Source organism: Petaurus breviceps, unplaced genomic scaffold, assembly GCF_028583685.1.
Source record: "Petaurus breviceps papuanus isolate PSGF00001 unplaced genomic scaffold, PetGlider_PUasm1.0 90903, whole genome shotgun sequence".
NCBI lineage: Eukaryota > Metazoa > Chordata > Mammalia > Diprotodontia > Petauridae > Petaurus > Petaurus breviceps.
This window is the reverse complement of record NW_027187376.1, coordinates 8,461,811-8,485,416: the sequence shown is the minus strand read 5'-3', so window position 1 is coordinate 8,485,416 and position 23,606 is coordinate 8,461,811. Positions and strand designations below refer to the sequence as shown.

Here is a 23,606-nt window from a genome sequence, read left to right as displayed (position 1 = left end):
ATTGTGCATTTGAATACAGTTAAAAATAGTAGTAGTTGAGGTGGCATTATGTTTGTTGATTTCAGTTTCAATTCATTTTTATAATTCTGTCTTGCTTATAGTAAAATTTCATTTAGACTCAGTCAGTGCCAATTTCACAAACGCTTATTATAGCAATATTTAATAAAAAATCTCAATCTAAATATTAAATGAGGAACAAAATTATATAGAAAAAAGTCAAGACATGCTAACCAAATTCTCCCTTTAAGCCTAGTTATGGATATTTTTGTTTGCTTATTTTCAATCTAAATATGCTGGTTTATATCAGGAACAAATGGTTTTTAATGTCGCATTTTATAAAGGGATTTGAAATGTGTGGGTGTCCCCAAAAGTATCTAGCTTTTGTTTTCTGCAATCATAACTTTAAAAACCTCACCATTTTGAATGATGATCATAAAAATTGCTTTGGGCTGGAATTCAGTATTCCAAGTCTCTGTCCACAGAAAATTTTTACAGCTAAGTTATAAACCTGAAAAATATGGGTTTATAATGGAAATGTTGTAGCAGGCACTGCTGTAATATCTTGAATCAGATTTAAGAGAGGTTTTCAATAATGCTTTCCCAAGCCAGTCTTAGAAGACTGCCAGGGAAAAAAAAGAAAAGAAAAACTTAATGGGTTTCCCACTACTTCTGTTCGATGGAAATTTTGTGACCAGATATCTCAGGGTAACGGTGAATAAAATTATAATAAAATATCATGAAAGCACCAGCATAGAGCAATTCTTATCTAGAAGAGGCAGTGTAGTATAGGGGAATTAGATATTAGAGATGTGGGTTCAAATCCCATTTCAGACACTTGCCGATTATATAACCATTGCTGTGTCATTTTAATTCAAAAGCTTCAGTTTCCTTAACTGTAAAATGGGTATAATATTTCTTATATAGCATATTTTACAGGCTTGTTGTATGGAACATGTTTTGTAAACCATAAGGCATGACATAAATGTGAGCTAACTTCTAGTCAAATTAATGCTCCTATCTTCTATCCTCTAAGACATTCTGATACACTAAAGTGACTCAGTGAACAAGGATGTTTTAAAAAGTATGTTCTTGTTGCTATGCAAGTCTGAACTAAATCAATTTGGTGCCCTCCATAAATGTTTCATTTAAAAACCAGTAGAGGGAGGGGCGGCCAGGTGGCTCAGCGAGTAAGAGCACCGGCTCCAGTGTTGAGAAGACCTGGAGATCGAATCCCTGGCTCAGACACTTAGCACCCACCCAGAAACACCTGGCCGTGTAACCTTAAGCAAGTTACTTAACCCCAATTGCTTAGGGGCGGCCAGGTGGCTCAGTGAGTAAGAGCACCGGCTCCAGTGTTGGGATGACCTGGATCAAATCCGGGCTCAGATACTCAGCACCACACCCAGAAATAATAACTGGCCGTGTAACCTTGAGCAAGTTACTTAACCCTGATTGCTTTAAAAAAAAAAAAAACAGTAGAGGGAGATGGAGGAATTGTTGTGACTTATAGTAATGATTATCTTTCTTCTCAAACCATGGTGTCCACATGTGTATTTCTGTCTCTCACAAAGACACCTATAGACCTAAGACAACTGCACAAGTCATACTCTTTATCTTGCTAGCTCCTGTACTTACTAAAATTGTATTGTAATTCAATAATCTAATAGGGATAGAAGTTAAGATAGAATGATATCCTGTTTTCCCACAGGACATTTAAGGTTAGAAAGAAAACTTAAAGTTTTATTTATTTGCCAATGATGTCCACTGTCATTTTTTTTTTCGGAATTTATTTATTTTCAGTTTTCAACATTCATTTTCACAAGATTTTGAGTTCCAAATTTTCTCCCTGTCTCTCCCCTACCACCAACCCCAAGATAGTCAGATACTCATTACCCCTTCCCTGAGTCTGACCTCTCTTATATCCCTCCCCAACCCACACCTTATCCCCTTATCCCTTACTTTCTTGTGAGGCAAGATGGATTTCTATACCCCATTGTCTGTATATCTTATTTCCCAGTTGCATATAACAACAATTTTTTTAACATTTGTTTTTAAAACTTTGAGTTCCAGATTCTCTCCCTTCTTCCTTCCTTACCCACCTCCACTGGGAAGAGAAGCAATTCAATATAGGTTATACATGTGTAGTTATGTGAAACATTTTCATAGTAGTCATATTGTGAAAAAGTAGCTATAGCTCCCCCCATTCTACCCCACCCCTCATTTTTTCTATTTTCTCCTTTGACTCTTTCCCTTTTCAAAAGTGTTTGCTTCTGACTATCCCCCCAATTTGCCCTACCTTCTATCATCTCCCTCTTCTTATTCCTCCCCCTCCACTTTCCTGTAAGATAAGGTACCCTACTCAATGTGTATATTATTCCCTCTTTAAGTCAAATTCAAGGACAGTAAGTTTCACTCATTCCCTTTCACCTCCCTGCTCTTCCCCTCCATTGTAATAGCTTTCCTCTTGACTCTTTTATGTGACATAATTTATGTTATTCTATCTCTCCCTTTCTCCTTCTCCCTATATATTCCCCTCACCTTTTAATTTTATTTTTTAGATATGATGCATTCATGTTCAACTCATCCTGTGCCCTCTGTCTATGTATACATATACCCACAAATACACACATACATACATACATACATACATACATATATATTCTCTTCAACTAACTATCCTAATACTGAGAAAAATGTCATGAGTTACAAATATTGTCTTTTCGTGTAGGAATATAAACATTTCAACTTTAATAAGTTCCTTATGATTTTTTCTGTTTACATTTTCATGCTTCTCTTGCTTCTTGTATTTGAAAGTCAAATTTTCTGTTCAGCTCTGGTCTTTTCATCAAGAATGCTTGAAAGTCCTCTATTTCATTGAATATCCATATTTTCTCCTAAATTATTGTAGTCAGTTTTGTTGGGTATGTGATTCTTGGCTTTAATTATAGTTCCTTTGACCTCTGGAATATCATATTCCAAGCCCTTTGATGCTTTAACACAGAAGCTGCTAGATCTTGTGTTATGCTGATTGTGTTTCTACAATACTCAAATTGTTTCTTCTGACTGCTTATAATATTTTCTCCTTGACCCCAGCACTCTTCACCCCAGGACCTACACCCATATCCAAGCAGGGAAAAGTAAGAGAATCCTGTCTCACCACCAGCAAAGAGATTCGTGCAATTGCCCTCTAATCAGCCACGTGGTCCCTCTACTATCTGTGGGCCTGGAGCCCCAGAAGCAGCCGGGGTCACTCTCACTGCTGCCACTGCTGCTGCTGCAGCCATTGCCACTTCAGCTACCCTGGGGGTAGTGGCCTGACCTTGCTCTTCTCTCACCCATATCCTACAGAGTTTAGCACTTATCTTTTACTTTTTCATTGTGTTTATAGGTTGAGAAGTCTGGAAACCACTGCAGCTGCCAGTGATTCTGTCCCTTGAGGTCTGCTCCAACCTGTCCATGCCACTGGTCTATGCCAGTGCTACCCACACAGGACTGTGCTCCACTCCTATTCCTGTGTTATAGACCCTTCCTGTTGGCCTGCCAGGCTGCCTTCAAATGGAGGTGTATTTCACTCTCTCATTTTGTGGGTTCTGTATTTCTAAAATTTGTTTAGAGTCTTTTTTTTTAAAGCAATTGGGGTTAAGTAGCATGCTCAAGATTACACAGCCAGTTATTTCTGGGTGTGGTGCTAAGTATCTGAGCCCGGATTTGATCCCCAGGTCATCCTGACACTGAGGCTGGTGCTCTTACTCGCTGTGCTACCTGGCCGCCCTGAGTCTTTTTTTTTTTTTTTATAGCTACTGGAGATAATTGCAGATGAACTCAAGTAAGTTCCTGCTTTTACTCTGCCATCTTCACTGTCATTTTCTTATTCAAAACCTGATTACTACCTGATATATATGCAATATTTTGGTCAAACTAAACCAGTCCTTCTCTAAAATAGTCCAAATCAGGACCAATTTGGTTTTGTTAAGCCAGAAGTTTAAGAGAAGACAAGTTCCCATTCAAATTACACATTATTTCCTTGGTTTTGTGTTGAAGAATGGATTTTCATTGGCTTTCTCTCCAAGCATCAAATACAAATACACAGTATCTTTCTTTGTTAATTTTACCTTCGCGGAAGTACACATTATCATCCTGATATACCATGCCTGGGTTATACACCAGTGTTCCCTGACTTCATGTTCCAAAACTTTGGAACCTAGAGTAGGCATGTCATATCTTTAAAATGTTATTGAAATGGTGATAGCTATAATTCTACGGGTTTCAAATGGACTTAGAGATGTTGCGTACCTATCCTTAGTGTGTTTTCTGAGGAAGCTTAGTAATTATCATCTTGTTAACAGATGAAACACATCATTTCTTAAATATGTAGTCAGAGGAGGATCATGACCAAAATTTTGGGCAACAGTTCGTGATGTTTTTTCAGACACAGCAATTGATAAATATTTTACACTCAAGCATGGAAAACTGTATCTTCTATCTGTGAAAAAGGGAATGTGTCCATCAATGACATTACAGAATCACAAGTCACTGAAGTCCAAAAGCATGTGTGTGTGTGAGTGCATATGCAGGAGCATACATGTGCACACTCGTACTCACATTTACCCATACACACACACACACAACAGGGGACAGGTCTCATTTTTTTTCATTGTGTTAATACATTTCATAGTTTTATGTCATGTCTGATTTTACTAGTCAAGACTATTCTGATATGCACTTAAATGAGCTTTTCCTATCATCATCCTCAATTTAAATCCTGTTCTGCTTTATACTGTACTTCCTAATAAAATAGATCCATTAGTGGGCTGTATTTATGCTAATATGCTTGCTTAGGGTGATAATAATCAGAACCCCTAGTCCTAGTCCTTTCTAATATAAGTGCAATGGGAGAGACTGGTATAGCATTATAATTATGCAATTAGCCTTGTCATGGCAAGGAGCTTTGGGAATAGAGATATCTTAAAGCTTAAAATGTGAATGGCTGATGGATGACTGCCATTAAACTCTTCCCTTGTTCCATCTGATAGAAGACTTGCTGAGCTATAGGCCTGGTTCCTTAATGAAGGATAAAGATCTTGAACCACAACCATACTTCCTCACTTATAACCTTTCAGCTCATCATTTTTAACCCTGTACTACTACACATACTTTGCTTGACTCTCACCTTAGCCAGATGAAAAATAACAGAAACAGCTGCCAATGGACTCTTCCCAATCAATCACATTCAGCTGAAAGGAATGAAAGCTTCCTCTGTCAAAGTGCTACTCAGTGCCTTCATAAGGAATGTCAAAATTGTGGCTATTCCATACATATTTCTAAATGCTTATTTGTACATATTAAAAGGGATTATGTAGAACTCTGCTTATTTAAGGTTGTTTTATGGTTAAAAAAAAATATAAAAACAACTGCCCAAAGTACTTAATTTTCCCTTTAATGATCCACCAAAAATCTGTATATGCTTCACTTTATCCTTTATCAAAAGATCTTATTTTTTTTTTTTGGCATCATAGATCTCATTGACAATCTGGTGAATACAATTTGGTACCTCAGAATGATGTGTTTAAATGCATAATATATAAGATTACAAAGGAAGCCAAATACATTTATTTATCTATCTACCTATCTACCAATTTACACACAGATTTAATAGATGCCTGGTAAAGAAATTAAAATTAAGATAAAATTTCTTAAGTCTCAGAGAGCAGAGGACAAGAAGAAAATCTAATTCCACTTTTATAAAATCTTAATTATTATCCCTAACTCTCTCCTGGTTATATTTCCCTAATTAAACAAAAAGGTCTTTGACAGAAGGGATTGAATTTTTTTTGTCTTGGTAACCCCAATATCTACCACACTGCCTGGCACACAGCACGTGTTTAATGAATGTTTTCTGATTGACTAATTATGTTGGCCTGGACCATCAATCTCTTACAGCATATGATCTAATAAAACATTAGATCTTATACTTTCCCTTACTAATAAAAAAAAAAACAGGAAAGAGGGATGCAGATATTATTTTACACCAAAATCAGAGGGATGTTCAGGAACTATTTCTATAGTTCCCTCTATCTCCATCCCACTTCTGGGTCACATAATCTAAATGAGAAGCAAAGGAGCATAACAGCCTTCTCTGTAGATAAGAAAGATACAAGTAGGTAGAAAACACACTTTCACCTAAGCATACCATCTCACTTACTGATGGAAGGATCAGGCTCATTGGTTTCCCATAGTAACGAAGGTCTAGGTTTCATACATATTGTAATGGGCAAAGCTGAACAGCAATATACTTTAAATTGGAAAAGACAACATGACAAATATCATTGTTGCTGTAATAAAGATCCAGTTACTACTACTACTACTACTACCACCACCACTACTACTGCTACTACTATTACTATTACTACTACTACTACTACTACCACCACCACTACTACTATTGCTACTACTACTACTTCTACTATTGCTATTGCCACTGCTACTGCTGCTGTTGTAGCTGCTGTCACTGCTCCTCGTCTTACTCCTCCTACCTCCAATGATGATCATATTTGAAATTTAGATACCACTTTTAAGCTATAAATATTATGTAGGGAAATAGGATATGTATTGACATGCATGTATATATTATTATTATTAATGATTATTATTATTTTTTATTTTGTTGATCCTACCATGGACTGTTATTTTCTTAGACCAGAGATTCTTAACTTTTTTGTACGTATCATGGACTTCTTTGGCAGTTTGGTGAAGGCTACAAATCCCTTCTCAGTGAAATACTTTTTTTAAAATCCATAAACTGAAATAAACTGAAATAAGCAGAATTAGAAAGAAAACTAATTAAATTGAAAGTTATCAAAATATATCTTTCAGTTCATAAATCCCAGATTAAGCATCCCTACTTTAGTGAAATCATAGTTTTATGTGTTTCTCAAGTGTAGAGAATGTTAAAAGCTCATTTTTTTTTGTCCTTGCTTGCTGAATTGTTACAAGAACTTCAATCCATAAGAAAGTAGGATTATATAAACTTAACTCTTATCAATATAAATAACCTTATCTCCAATGGATCTATCATTTCGTCACCATAGGTTTTCCCTCCAAAGATGCAGAATGCAATCTATTTGTGCCTTTCTTTCTTATGAAACTTCATCCAAATCCATTTATATTTTTATATACAAATAAAATATAAAAACATCATTCTAGAAAGCAATTGATGCACATTTGTTGAAACAGAAATCATGAAAACCTGGATGATAATATTATACTGGAACACTGAGTTATCATTAATGGTTATGAATGTTAACTCTTTACACATAAGGACAAGTAGATTCCCTTTTTTTGTTTCTGTTTTGGAGGGAGGAGGGCAGGGCAATTGGGGTTAAGTGACTTGCCCAAGGTCACATGGTTAATAAGTGTTAAGTGCCTAAGGCTGTATTTGAACTCAGGTCTTCCTTACTTCAGAGCCAGTGCTCTGTTCACTGTAACACCTAGCCACCCCTAGATTCATTTTAAATACATGGAATTTTCTTTTTCCATCAGCTAAAACTTGAAAATAATATCAAAAACATAAAATTCACTTAGAGTAAAGTAAATTCTTCATTTTCAGGAGTTTCTTATTAGCAGTATTAAAGCCTCTTGGTTACAACACCTTAACACATGTATAGAACAGTGTGACTACCACAGGGGAATTCTAGGTTCTCAGCATGCAAAACAAAACTACAGAGACTGGAAGGGAAAAGTGAATCTTACCCTTTTTTGGGCAGACCCTCCTAATGCCTAAATAGCTTCACTAAATAAGAAACCTCCATAGAAATGCCAGGACAATTAAGGTTTCTGTGCAGTCTTATGTTCTATAAACCTCCTCCATAAATTCATTCTTTTTTTTTTCAGATGCAATAATTCTCTTTATATAATCCCCCTTTTAAGTAAATATGAGTTTGATACACAAGTGAAATACACAGTGTTGTGCCAAGGAAAGGACAAAGGCAATTCAAGTCATGGCGTGTATTTTAACTCCAATTTGGGAGGTGACAGTCTTTCTAGATATTCAGACATATGGATGGAAATATATTCTTGAAAAACAAGGTAGAAAAATATTTTTAAAATTAAAATTTTTAAGATGTCCCTTGGTTTGGGAATGGATGAATGAATTATGATACATAAGGGTAAAACAATTCAGAGAGGTATTAGAAAGTATATATGAAATTATGCAGATCGAAATAAAAAGAACCAAGAAAACAACCTAGAAGACTACATGATTACAAAAATTCAACTGGATACAATAGCTACAAAATAAAAAAGAAATTGAGTACAGAATAATTATTGAGACCAAGGTTCTTTCCAAGGAAGACATAAGAAAATAAACTTTCAGACTACCCTTATTTTCAGAATTGCTTATATATACTATCAGACAAAGAACCAGTTGATATATTAGCTGGTTTGCTGAATTGTTTTACCCCCTCTTCCTTTTATTATTCTTTGTTACAAAACCTGGCTCTCTTGGTAGGGGATGAGGGAAGGTACACACTTAGAAAAGACAGTTATATAATAAAAATATCAATAATCAAAGATATAAAAATGTGGAGAGTGAAATCACATCTTAAGCTTTTTTCTTTTTCTTTCCTTTCTTCTTTCCTTCCTTCCTCTTTCATTCTCTTTATTCTTCCTTTCTTTTTATTTCCTCTCTCTGTATATAATATATATAAATACATACATAAATATGTGTATACACTCACACATACACATATATGTATATGTATGCATACAATACAAGGACATAAAGAGAAGCCACTAAGAGACTTAATTTTGTGTTTTGTGGAAACACGGCACCTAGGTTGCTCAGTAGGTAGAGTGATGGACCTAATCTCAATTCCTGGCTCACGTATTTATTGTTATCCTGGGTAATTCACTTGGTAACATCATAATATTATCCTAGTCTTAATAACAATATTTTATCACTCATAAAACTAATTATCTGCTTAAACTTTTCCTTTTCCTTCATCTATAAAATGAAGAGTTTGACCTTGACCGCGTTCAAGGTTTTTTCCAGATCTAACTCTATGACCTTTAGGGGATCTTTATGAACAATGACATGCGTGCTTTAATATACAATAGGTGAGGTGTAATAAACTCCCTATCTATGCCAACTTTCTGTAATATTAAATTCTAATTTACATAAAGAAGAGGGAGGTTTTTACATGATGAAAAGCAACAGACTTGGAGACAGTAAATCTGGACCCTAGTTCTTACTCCACTAATAACCAGCTCTCTGACTTTGAGCAAATCACTTAGCTTTTTGGGACTCTGTTTCCTCCTATGTAAAAGGTATTATTTTGGCTGGAACCCAGTCTAAATTCCCTTTAAGTTCAAATAGCCTAAGAATCTATTACATTGAGGAACATGTTTAAGTCCATAGAAATTCAAGGACATCATGTAACACATATATTTCAATTAGGACAGATATGACATTCAAGGAGTGGGGGAGGCAATTGGGATATATTCTGAAATTTATATTATATTAATAATGCATAAATGGAAAGATAATTTTAAAATGTTTTTCTTTTTGTTTTGAAAGAGGGAAAGTTACTGTAATATCTTATATTCAATTTCTTTTTTATTTTGTACCTGTTGTTTCCAGTTGTAGCAGAACTATGTAATTTAACCAAGCTCTTTGGCTTGTATTGTTGCTTAGGGATCCTTAAGTTTACTTTAAATAAAAATCTCTGTTTTAGTCATAATATTAAATATAATAAAATAATTCCCAGAAGGAAAGCAATTAATTTCCTACATTAGGTGATAGAGGGAACTGCTCTGGGCCCCATTTTTCTCGTCATTATGAAGAATAAGATCTATAGACGCAATAATCTCTGAAACACATTACAACTAGAGGAATGAGCTTGAACTGGCTTCTCAGTCAATTATTAAATTTTCAGGATGAGTATTTCCACCTTGCAAATCGGCATATGCTACAAATCAGGTTTGTTTCATTTTGTTGATTGTCTAGACTTAAGAAAGCAATTCAGAAAATATTCATAATGCAGATTAAAATGAAAAATGTGTTGCACATTTTTTTTTTGAGAATCAGTTGTTAAACACAAGATACATTTGATCACAACACAAAAATTCCATGATTCTACTTTTCCTTGTCATCTAAAACATTTGCTTTATTCAAAGTCTAGGTCATAAGAAACTTTCCCTCATTAACTCCTGGTTGACTTTATGTAATGTTTCACACACTTTGAATTTCTATGGCTTTCACACACACACACACACACACACACACATGCATACATGCCTGAAATCTACCATCATCCTTTTGAGGTAATTCTTGATTTTGATATTGCTTCATAGTTTTATGCCATTCTCATGTAAGTGTGTGAATACAGATGACTTTAATGACAAAAAAATGAGGCTGATTTGTATATGTATATACTAGACACATGCTTTCCCTCTAGGAATTGCCTCTAGGAATAATTTCTTCCCACTGTTTGAGATACTTACATAGTTAGGGACAGTAGCACAGTTTTATACACCTGTTTATATTATAAAGGCAGCTACTGGTATAGTGGATGCAGCACTGGCCCTGGAGTCAAGAAGACTTGAGTTTAAATCCTGCTTCAGACTTAGCAAGTCACTTAACCTGTCTGCCTCAGTTTCTTCTTTGCAATATTTGTTTAAAAATAATAAAGCTTACAGGGGTCGTTAGGTGGCACAGTGAATAGAGCACTGGCCCTGGAGTCAGGAGGACCTGAGTTCAAATCCGGCCTCAGACACTTAACACTTACTAGCCATGTGACCTTGGGCAAGTCATTTAACCCCAGTTGCCCTGCCCTCCAAAAAGCAAATAATAATAATATTTACTTACCTCCCAGGACTGTTATAAGCATAATATTTGAAAAGCACTTTGCAAAATTTGAGAGGCAATATAAATTCTGGGAATTATTATTGTTTGAATTTTGTTGTATTTTCTCCCCAAATAGGCTGTAAGATCTTCAAATACATCAATTACTTTAAACCTTATAAAGTGCTTTATACAAATCATCTCATTTGATCCTTACCAATGAGATAATATTTGTTACAGAGACAGCTGGTGGATAAGTGGATAGAATGCTGGACCTGGAGTCCACTAGACCTGAGTTCAAATTTGATCTTGGATACTTACTAGCTCTATGAAACTGGGTAGATCACTTCACCTTTGATTTGTTTCCATTTCCTCAACTATAAAATAGTGATCCGAATGTACCTACCCTGCAGAGTTGTTGTGAGGAACAAAAAAGCTTTTAGTACTGGTAGGTGCTATATAAATGCTTATTTTCTTTCTCTTCCCAACAGTCCTAGATGGTAGTGAATTCAAGCACAGACAGAAATTAAATGATGTGCCCATGGTCACAGAGCTAGTGAATGTCAAAAGCAGGGCTCAGACCCAAGTTTGGTCTAAGATGGAATCCAGGCTCTTTCTTTGATAAATGATGCATATCCAACATGGTCACAGATGATCTCTATTCCTTCTTTCATATTTTCCCTATTACCTAACACACATCTCTACTAAATTTTCCTCATGGCATAGAGGAAACCATGATTCTCAAGGGTAATGTAATAGAATGGAACCTTGGGAAATCTACACCTAGGACTGAATGATTACTATACAAGTCCAGGGAGAGACAGAATATTTGTCATCCATGGAACAACCCCCAAGTAATCCTGCTAAGTCAGGAGGACTTGTGACCCATTAAGTAGATACAGCTTAAAAACCACACCAGCTCATGAAGAACTCTGAAGTGTTAAAGCAAACAAATCAGTTCTCTGACTAGATTTGACAAATAAATACTGGATGGCAAAATTAAAGTACATGTCAAGGCTTACCAACACAAATCAATTTAGCCTTCCTGGGTCCTCTTCCGTGATACTTAGCACTCCACAGAGGGAATATTTTTATACATTAGGATTCATACAAAAATAGGAGAAGTAATGCCATTATGTTACATTTTCAAGTTGATTAGACATTCCTTTCTATCATGTGCTCTATGTTCCAGTCAAACTGACCTACCTGCTTCTCCCTACATTCCATATCCCATCTCCCATCTCCATACCTTTGCATAGGCTATTGTTCTCCGTGTCTAGAATACTCTGCCTCCTCAACTCCACCTCTGAATCTACTCAAGGCTCATCTTAACCCCCAACTTGTTAGTGTTCATCCATCCCCTCCTCTCCACACAAAATCATTATTTATTTTGTATTTGTATACATTTAACTGTGAACATGTATCCAACCAGTAGAATGTAAGGTCTTCAAGGACAAGGACTGTCTCACTTTCATATTTTTAGCCCCAGTGCCTAGAATAATGCCTGTCACAGTGTTGGCATTTAAGAAATGATTATTGACTGATTTGATCAATATTTGCTTTTTTCAACTTTTCTCCACTTCCTTTACATTTTTTGATAGGTAGTGATTAAAAACAAAATACAATACTATAGTAAGAAATACTAATAAGTCTTTGTTAGTCATTATCCTTTTGACACTGTCTTGTTACCATCAACTCTTCCCATACTAATTCTACTCATATACACAATGGAGTAAAATTGCTGATTTATATTCAGTTTCCATTAAACTATGTTGTGCATAATTTTGTCTCTTTTACATTCCTATTTCTCAATAGGTTTTCCAATACTTCGTTTGTACTTTTTTTTTAACCATACATGCACAAAAGCTCAGTTCTACAGAGTTTCATCATCTTTTTATGAGGACATTTCCCTAGTAACATATCTAGGTCATTCTGAATTGTCAATTTTACTTCTGTCTTTCAGAGCATATGCACCCCCTCCTAACATTAAACATCAACCTCAAACTTGATGAACTCATTCTTGATTTCTTTATCCATATCATCAATAAATACACTAACCCTACTGGGTTCCATAATCAGGCCCTGTGGGGCATTACTGACAACTGCTACATTAACAAAAGTGCAGTGATAATTATCCTTTGAAATTCAGTCCCCAAGTCAGAAAATGAGCCCCACTTCTGAAGTCCCAAGAAAGGAACAGAAGACCCTACATATGTATTCTTTCCCAGATAATCCTGACTCTCCAGGAAAGAAATTAAGTGAACAAGGAAGCTAAGAGACATAATCAATATATTATTTGCAGTTTCTACTTCAATTGAAAGTTTTTTCACTAACATCTGGCCAAGCCATAATATCTTTTTTGCTCTCATGGAGATACTCATTTTGAATCATGATCCTGATGTTTATGACAAAATTCCCAACAATTGATTGGAACAAGTGATATATTCTTTGCAAGGCAAATAATAGAAAGATATTAGTAATAAGATACCTTTCATTTCTGCTTTTCTTGAAAACTGACTATATGACTAAAACCTTTAATAAAAATTATTGACTGTAACTCACATCAGGGTCACATGAGCCACAAATTCAAATGACATTGTTTATTAGTTACAATTTAGCTCACTTTTTAGAAAGATCATCATAGCAACATTTTTATTAGTAGCTGAATTCTTTCTACATACTTATTTATCTTACCTTTAGAAAATTTTAATGCTATGAATCATAACTGCCAATTTCATCTTTCAGATTTTAATGTAAAAAAGGTAATCTGTGTCTTTTCTTGGTCTTTCTAGGATTTAGTGTGTGCGTGTGTGTGTGTGTGCGTGTGCACGCACATGTGTGTAAAACTGATGTTTTCTTTATTTAGGCTTGTCACATATCACTAAAAACAGATTGACTAAATGGTGCATTTTATCACCTGATTCTCACAGCTATACCACCAACAGGTTTTATGATTATGTAATTCCTGAATATCTTAAGAGCTTCTTAAACAAGAGTTTCTTAACTTTGGTCCGTGAACTTATTTTAAAAAAAATATATATATAATTAAATTCCTTTGTGGTCCTATGCATTTTATTTTGTGCATTTATAGATCTTATTCCAAGAAATAAATGTATGTACATGGGAGACACTCGCACAGGAGTGCTCAGTGTGGCATGCCCATATCAGAGAAGTTGCTGTGCTCTTATGAACAAAGTGGAATTGGAACAGCTCAAAGGAAATGCAGGATGTGGAAATTTAGATTATCCACTCCCAAAGTTGACATGGATTGTATATGCCCAAGCTGCGGTAGAGCATTCTGAGCTCATATTGGTCTGATCGGCCACAATAGGACACACTGAACATTGACTCCAGAATAGTGATGTCTTTTGGTCCTCTTCGAGAAAGAAGGACAAAAACCAACCAATCAGATTGCCAAAGAGGGGCATGACACAAGGAAAATAAGTATTGATTAAGTGCCTGCTTTGGACTAGGCTCTGTGCTAAGAACATTACAAATAGAATTTTTGAGTCTTTCGACAAGATGAGAGAGAGTAGATGCTGTTATTATCTCTGTTATATAGTTGAGCAAAGTGAGGTACACAGAACTTAGATAATTTGCCCAGAGTCACACAGCTAAAATGTGTCTGACCCTAGGCCCACATTCTGTCCATTGCCCATCTAGCTCTTTTAGTCTCTTTAAAGATGAAGAATTCCAGCTATAATCAGACTAGATAAAAAGAAAACCAAAAACGAACAGTTCTTACCTTGTGTAAATATCGGTGAAGAGGAAGGTAAAGGAAAAAGACAAGCAAATATAGATGCCCATTATCCCCACCAATTATAAATCAACTTCCTACAGAAGAGTCAATGGATCAATCCATGTGAATGAAGCTACATGACTTAACTTTGGAATGGGTCAGTCTGACAAAACCATTCACCTAGATTGTTTAATGTTCTGAGAGTTTGAAACATGGACAGAAATAAGACATATATACACAGGCAGGCAACCATCACAAGAGTATAGAGTTACTCTTAACAGGCTGTATTCACTCAGGTTCCCTTAAAAGTGTCCTGGCAAGGTTTATGTAGGCAGAAACCACAATGGTGAGAAAAAATATTTTGTGTCAAAGAAAGAATAGTTTAGATATGTTTTTTTGTCACTATAGGAAAAGACCTTAGAGTTGAACAAATAAAACAGCAAAGAATTAACAGTTTAGTCAGGATAACAATTTATTCTTTGGATGATCAATTAGATTAGTTTGCAAATAAGAATGGTCTAGGGAGTACATTTTTTCTCAAAGAACATAGAGATCCTCCAGATTTCCTTTTAAAAGTAAAGAATAGCAGGATAATTGTTCATCTATGTTGATAGTGCCTGATTTTTTAAAAAATAAAAGTTAACTTAATTCCTCAAAAGCTTAAATGACTCTCCAATCATTCTGTTTTGGAATTTAAATTTGAAGTAATTTCAAATGTATTCTTAACTCATTAAACCTTAATGTATTACTCAGAATTGTAGTATACTACAAAGGTTTTATGTTTCTGGAATCAGCTAGAATGGTTGCCAGAGTTTTCCCTCCAATTAGTTCATTTTAACTTATAATGAGGACTGTGTTCAGATTTGCCTTTCTTGGTTCTGTGGGAACCATGGGAACTACATGGGAACATTCACGACTGCTGAAGGCCTTGCATTATGAGATGATAAGACATCCCCTTATTTTCTGGGGAACCAAAGAACTAATGGCTCAGTGGATGGATGGACAAAAGGGAACTGGATAGACTCTCAACCTCTTTTATTCTATAGTTATAAAGGTGGTAGGAATATATTGACCTGTTTCTCTAGAGTAAGTGAGAGATGGGTCACTTGCCCTCCTTATGTCCAATCACCATGTGGCAGGAAGCACAAGGTAGCAAAAGAACATATCCTTCCCAGGCAAGCCTAAGCTTGGGTCTGGGTCACCTGTCTTTTGTATTTATTCTTTCCTAATCTTAGACAAGTGAGTAGTACTGAACATGTCCAGATTTTCTTGAGAAGGGGTAATGAACTTAGCATGATTTTCCAAGGTGAGGCAGATAGTCTCATAGATTTTTTGATTAGGACTACAAACTGGTCACCCATACTCAAGATGAGTTGTCAGCAATCATTCTCATCAGTGGAAATGAACTGAAGTATGCTCAAAATTGGTCCATGAGGAACTACATGGGGTATGTATGTCAAAATTGCCTGATCCTGGTTAAATTCTTTTCAGTGAATTATATTTTCTGTTATGGTAAGCTCTATGTAAACATGTCTTTTTTATTTTACATCTTCAGCACCAAGCAGAATAGAGCTTTTAAATATTGTTGTTTGGATATAAAGTGAATTGAAGAAGCAAGGAAAGGTGTAATTCATTTGAAGGAAAATTAAATCAAAATTGTTAAAAACAAATGCAAATTTCAGTGTTTAAAAATATAAAGCTCATTTATCCAAAATATTTTCTTATATAGAATAATTCCAATAGTAATGATGAACATGACAGAGAACAAATGTTTAATTCATCATCATAAAAACAAGAGTACTTATATTCTCTTAACTAAAAATAGTCATAAATTTCACTTGGGTTAGTAGATTGTATAAAATTGACCTAAAATATTCTTTGTAGTTAAAACTGGATTTCAAAAATTAGCTTATATCTCTATTTCTCTTTGCCTGGGATAATATGAGGATACTAGACTTTTGGATTTGGTGATGTGAGCTACAATTAATGTTCATCAAAAAAAGAGTTTGGAGTTTTGGATGTTTTGGTCCACTTTTCTTCAAAACCATATATCATTTGTATCACTCAAAAAACAATATAAGATTACTCAAATTTCAAACTAAGATTCACTGAGCTTGGGTAAAAAAAAAAACATTTTTAGTGCATGCATTCTGTCTATAGTTATAGGTTTTCTTTCTGTCTTGTCTCAGATAGTAAGCTTCAAGAAGACAGAGACTGAATGTAACTAGCTTTTTAACAGTACCTACCAAATCAGCAAACACAGGGAAATTTAATGAGTATCACTGGGGCTGCCAAATTTAGCATAACATCACATGCTACTTTTACTTTTATCGTACTCAGACAAGAACTAAGTTAGAAGAATATTTGGAAGGAACATCATTAGTGTCTCTGGTAAGGTTAAAATTTTATAGTAGGAATGAAATCTAGAATAAAGTTGGAAGATTTGGATGAAGCTGTCAGAAACAAAGAAAAAACTCATATATTTTCATATTTTTAGTTAAATTTTAAACATATAAATGAAACTATCAAGATGAATAAGCCAGAGGATCATACACTCATATGATATACTCAGGAAAAGAAAAGAATAGAGAATATATGTTCAAGGGCTTTTTCTTTGAAGAGAATGTAGATGCAATATAAACAACTTAAAAATAAAATGAAGTCATATCTCACACATAAAAAAGACACATACATAATCTAAGATCTAGGATATAAGAGAGTAGTAGATAATGATTATGTGATAATTATCAAAAGAGCTACCCAATAATTTAGAATGTGATCATTTTATGTTACTGACTCTTCTCATTTAATAAACCCCACATACACTTTTTTTTATACAGAGTTCCTCAAATTATAGTTTTTCCTCAATGAAATGATCAGCTCTTTGATTAAATCAATCAAAACAATTGCTTGCTATGGCATTTCATAGATATACACTTAAATATATATGTATATATGTGTGTATATACACACATAGATATGTAATATATATATACATACACATATGCATATATATACATACACACACACACACACACACACACCTAGTAGTAGCCATTGTCTTCATCAGGTAAACTAACTTCAATATACAAAAGACTTAAAATGTTGACAATTTAAGTTATAATCTTCATTATAGCCCAAAATATAAACTAAGACTTTTATCATCACAGAAAAATAACTGGTTTACCTGGATGATATACAATGGAGATTTTCTCATCAAACTATTTTTTTTGTCATGCACTTTCATTCAGAGTTTCCCATAACAATATTATAATTTACTTGTAGATTAAAGGACTTTCTGTTCCTATGCTAGCATTTAGACTAACAAATCATTGAAAATAGAACAAGTTTTATTTCACCTGACAAAAATGAGCAAAGAGAATGACACCAGAGCTATGGAGTCAAGACTATTCTCTTTTCTTCGTAGTGTACCTTCTCCTTCTCTGTGACCTAAAATAGTCCTCCAGACTAATAGTACTATTCTAAGTCAGGCCCTTCCAAAAGAGGGAAAAAAACAGTCCATTTTCATCTTCATACAAGATATATAATGATACATTTTATGTTACTTAGTACAATTAATTTTCCATCTACAAGCCACTAAATATCTTCGTGTTTAACATATACATACATACACACACACACACACACACACACACACACACACATATATATATATACACACATCTATTTGGCATATACTTTGAAAGTCAACTACTTACCTTAGCTATCTGGACACACCAATTAAGTAGAAGTTGGGAGCCAATGTTATCCTTATGTTCATGAACATAATCCAACAGACAACCATGGGGCATTAGTTGAGTAACCAGCTGAATGGTCGGGCTCAGACAGACACCCAATAATCGTACCAAGTGTGGGTGATCCATACTTGCCATGATCAATGCTTCCTATAAAAAATAAACACAATGCCATAATATCTATCAAAGTTTTATTAATTAGAAGTTGAAAATTATTTATACTACGCCAATAATTTTATAATCTCTAAACCCCACTTAATACATAAGACAGAATGTAAAGATATTGGTGGAGTAATTTTAAGATAAAATTTAAGTTAAATAATTGAGATTAGCATTATCATATTTATAATTAACTAATATGGTGTATATGAGTAATAATAGACTTGCAAGGCAATTATAGCTATCTAAAATAGCTTCATAGCAATTATAGCCATCTAAAATTATAATGAATTGCCATTGGAGGCAGTAGGTTTTTTCCTGTTAGAGATCTTCACTAGAAGACAGGGGGACCCCTTGTTGAGAAGACTGCCAAGAGGATTTTTGGATAAGTACAGGTTGGGCTGGATGTCTTCCCAGGGCCCTGACAAGTCTGAGATTCTGTGATTCTGATATTTTTAAAAGAGTTAGCATTCTCTTCTCATCCTTGCTGAACAATTTTAAGGATTCCATCTTTACCAAGTCCGTTAAAGTTACTTTCTGAATCAGAGAACAAGTGTTAGGAGTTGGATTTTTATTTCTATTAAGGAAATGGTTTATGAAAGTATGACCACTTGCAAATTCAATAGAAGGCATTGTGTCGCACATCTTTTGGGGTCAGTATATGTCCTGAGGTAACTTATACTTGTAAATACAGTGTGGTCCAATAATCTCAGTGTAGTCCTAAACCAACAAAGCAGTCAAATGATTCATTTTGTCTTCAGGGGGGAGGCTGGCCCAGTTTATCTAGTGAAAAGTTTACGTCTATATGTTATTCTTATATAAAGACAATAGTAAATACATTCATCTGAGAAAAATTTATCTAATACCAATGTTTTTAAAGATAGCAAAAAAACCCACAAATTTACTTAAATGTATTTTGATATCCTTCAGTGGTTCTTTTTTACCAAAGTCTTCGAATGATGCAGTGTGCCATGACAGTGAGTTCTTAAAAGTCAATGAGCCTCTAGCATGTTCTTTCCAACAAACAGACCTGGCAACTCACTGAGTTCTTTATGATGTTGATGATCTGCCAGCTCAGCTTTCCATCTTCAGCTCAGTTAGGTTTCTACTCCAGGGAACAATATGAGCCTTCCAGGATAAGCTGATCACTTCTAATCTCATCACCATGACTATCGACTCAGTTTTGCATATTCAACACCTTCCCAAATTTCTCAGTTCCCTCTCTCCTCTGACTAGAGGACTGCAGGGTAGTATGCATTCAACTTTGCCTAAAGCTTTCCTTTACCAAGGACAGAAACTGAAATTCTATCCCACTCCATTTTGAACCTTTAGTTCCCTTTGGTTTCAACTCCAGGAAACAATATGCCCAACATGCCCCCACCTCTGTTTTCCAGTTTCCTTTGGTGTGTTGTCTTGCCTCATTAGATTGTAATCTCCTTGAGGGGCAGACTCTTTCCTTTTCTTATTTGTATCCCCAACTGTTAGCATAGTACCTGGTCCATAGTAATTGCTTAATAAATATTTACTGAATTGAATCGAACAGAGAATGAATCTTTGATTTCATTAACATAGTAGACACTCATGTGAGGAAATTCCCTATCCTGGTGCAGGCTGTTATTTGAAAATTTTATTTATTATTTGAAAATTATATTCTAAAAAGAGGGGGAAGAGAAAGAGAAGGAAAAGGAAAAAGATGAGAACTACGGATGCCTGGGCCACTAATGGGTTAAGTTTTTTTATATGGGGTCACATAGACAGTATTGTCAGTGGTAGGATTCAGACCTAGATATTTCTGACATATTATGCCATGCTGACTGTACTTCAACAACAGAATGTGATTAAAAGACTCTAGACCTTTGGAGATCAAACCACAATTTTGAATGTTTATGCACCCCCTGTTTGGAGGAAGCTTTTCTACTTATACAAATGAAAAAGAAAAGAAAATAAGAGTTTGATTCAGAGAAAAAAAATGGAAGAATTGTAATGTCTAGAGAGGCAGGATAGCCTCTTTCTCAGAGGACCAAAATGACATCACTATGCTAGAGTCAAGTTACAATGTCTGACTGTGGCTGATCAGACCAATATGAGATCAGAATGTTCTATCATAGGTTGGGAACAAATAATCCTTGTGAACATTTGGGGTGGATTCTCTAAACTCACGCATCTCACATTTCTTTTGAGCTACTTCAATTCTGCTTTGCCCAAACAGCATAATACATTTTCTTATGTGGGCACTCCATACTGAGTGGTCCTGTTCCAGTGTCTCCCATATCACATAATCAATTCCAAAGTTCTTAAGAGGGACCCTGAGAGTATCCTTGTATCATTTCTTCTGACCATCATGTGAATGCTTGCCCCCACGTGAGCTCTCCATTAATTTTTTTTTTTTTTTGCTTTTTGGAGGGGGAAGGTAGGGCAGTTGGGGTTAAATGATTTGCTCAAGGTCACACAGCTAGTTTTGTGTAAAGTGTCTGAGGCTGGATTTGAACTCAGGTCCTCCTGACTCCAGGGCCAGTGCTCTATTCACTGTGCCACCTAGCTGCCCCCTAGAAGTCTTTTTTTCAAGCATGGGGTTGCATTTGAACAACATGGCCAGCCCATTAGAGTTGCACTCTCTGAGGTAGAGTTTGAATGGTTTGTAGTTTAGTTTGAGAAAGGCAGGATAGCACAGTGTACAGATTGCCTGTCTTGGAATCAGAAAGAAGACATGAGTTCATATCTTACTCTGGATATATTCTAGCTATATTTCTCAGTGTCCAGGCAACTCTAAGTTATAGATGAGTTTGTACAACAAGTATGCCTTATAGAGATGTAATCACAAATGAAGATAAAAATAGTATGTGAAATCCAAATTTTAGACAAATGTCAGTTACAACAAAGTAATACTCTACGTTAGCTCTTTATCTCCTTACAAATATGAGAATATTTAAAATATCATGGGTTTGTCTATTTTGTGTTTTGGTAATTATTTGAAACAAAAAAAAGGTCTTCAAAAGCTGGTGGTTAGTAGGGCATAATGCAAATAGAGAAAGGAATATTCTTTTTGAAATTACTCTTAGTGTATGCTAACATTCATTATTTGAGGATGTGACCACAAATACAAACAAGTGATAAAATACACTCTACTCTGCTCACCCAAACAAATATACATATATTTTTATAGCCATAGATGTTTGTTAGACTTCTGCTTGGATGAAATTCCCACTTATAATGGCCATATTCCATCTGTTTCCCTAGTGCTTTGAGGTCCCTAGAAGTGTAAATTTCTCTATAATTCATAGAAAAAGTATCATGATTCATCACTCTACAGGAAAACCAAGGCTCAGTGATGGCTTACCTACAGGAAAAGCATCAATCATTTTTATATTAAAATTGCAGTTTCATCAGCACTCAGTGCTATGGAAATGTGATCCTGTTAATAAGAATTCAGCACCAACCCCCTGACAGTCAAAGGCAGAATGAATCAGGTTGTATTGTGCATCAAGCGCTTAGAAGCCACTAAAACCCAACAACAAATCTGTGCTTACAGGTAAACTGCCATCACCCCTGACATCCTTTCAGGGGAGGCAAAAGGAAACATTTCACTCTGATTTACCCAAGCTTATGGTTTTGTGGAGAAGATCTTTTCCGAGGCAAAGGGAGAAATCGAGAGTGAGGTGAAAAAGGCTATTCTCAAACTATTTTGGCTTGCTGTTACAGAATAAAATAACTATATTTCTTGCAACTTTAAGGCTGATGAGACAGATAATTCCACTCTAAATACTCATTTGAAAAAGTTTGTATTGGAGGAATAAGAAAAAAAGTCTCATGGAAGTTCTTAAAAATATCTATTAGAAAGTCCTGGCAAAGAGACTGGATTTGTATTAAAGAAAATTGCTCATCACACTACAAAGAGTGTTTGAAACCAAATTGCAGAGTATTTGCATAATAGTTCTCTTTTTTGAGAAAGAAAAGATGAACAAGACACTAATTGTAGGTTTTATTTTTTTCATAAAGGGAATAGCAGATGGCCACAATTTGTGTGTGTGTGTGTGTGTGTAAGTGTATATATGTATGTGTGGTGGGGCTATGTAAAGAAAAAAAAAGCAATGAGGATTCATTCAATCAGATGAGTGGGATAGAGAAGGGAAAGAGAAGAGTTTAATGTTTAAGTGAGGGGAACTTGGTTTCAGTCAATTCCTGCATGTTAAAATTAATAGAGTGCTCTGTTCCTAACGTTGTAAAGGGTCTCATAAATGGAATTTTAGATTATTTTCTGCTATCATCAGAAAATGTCACTGAGAGCCAGAAGGAAAAAAAAAATGAATGCTGACAGGTATATTATCCATTTCCTGGACAAAATTACTGTCTGTGTGTCTGTCTCTCTCATTTTATAATTCCTCTAAGAATTCAATAAAAAAATTGTTTTTCTATCATTGGTGGTAAAGGAAGTTGAGGGATAAGATAACATCTACTTCACATACACACACACACACACACAAAACTGTGAAAGCAGATGATTTTTCTCCATTATGAGGACTAGTAAGAAGAAGGACATTTTTTTAAATTATCAAGGGACCACAAGGGCATAGATAAAAAGATCTGAAGCATGTGTCCCATTAGTCTCTGGCCATATGCTATTTTTATCTCTATTTCAGCCTGAAGGGAAGACATTTCTGTACAATACTAAAGGTAAGCAATGTCATCTGTCACATTCAGGTATTATTTTGTCAAAGTTTATATCTCATCCACTTAAGCTTGCTGCCTCCCTCCCCAACTACATTGGGACAGTGCTTTGTCCCAAATAATATACAGTGAAATCTTAGGGACTTTTCAGCGAAAAATTATACTATTGTCAGTCACACTTTCACCATGTTTCATTTTGTCTATGGATTATTAATCTGGTATCCTCCAATTTAAATGAGAAAAAAATAGATTATACTGGGGATAGAGGGAATAAAAACAAAGAGGGAGAATGGAAAAGGGAAAAATAGACAATGTGGTCTTGGAAGATGATGAGTATCTGAAATAAATTCTATTACTTTAGATACTCCTGAAAAGGGTTAGTAAGATATGATTGGGATTTAGATGGAAGATTCAGGTCCCCTACTTCTGGGAGCCAAGATGCAGGAGT

General features: G+C 35.1%; 1 protein-coding gene across 1 annotated transcript in view; it reads right to left on the bottom strand.

The window, feature by feature from the left end:
* ERBB4 (erb-b2 receptor tyrosine kinase 4) overlaps positions 1-23,606 on the bottom strand; it is a 1,413,192-nt gene that overhangs the window by 204,411 nt on the left and 1,185,175 nt on the right. The window contains exon 20 of the mRNA XM_069075217.1: positions 18,299-18,484. Coding sequence (XP_068931318.1) covers positions 18,299-18,484 — 186 coding nt within the window. The remainder of the gene's footprint in view (positions 1-18,298; positions 18,485-23,606) is intronic.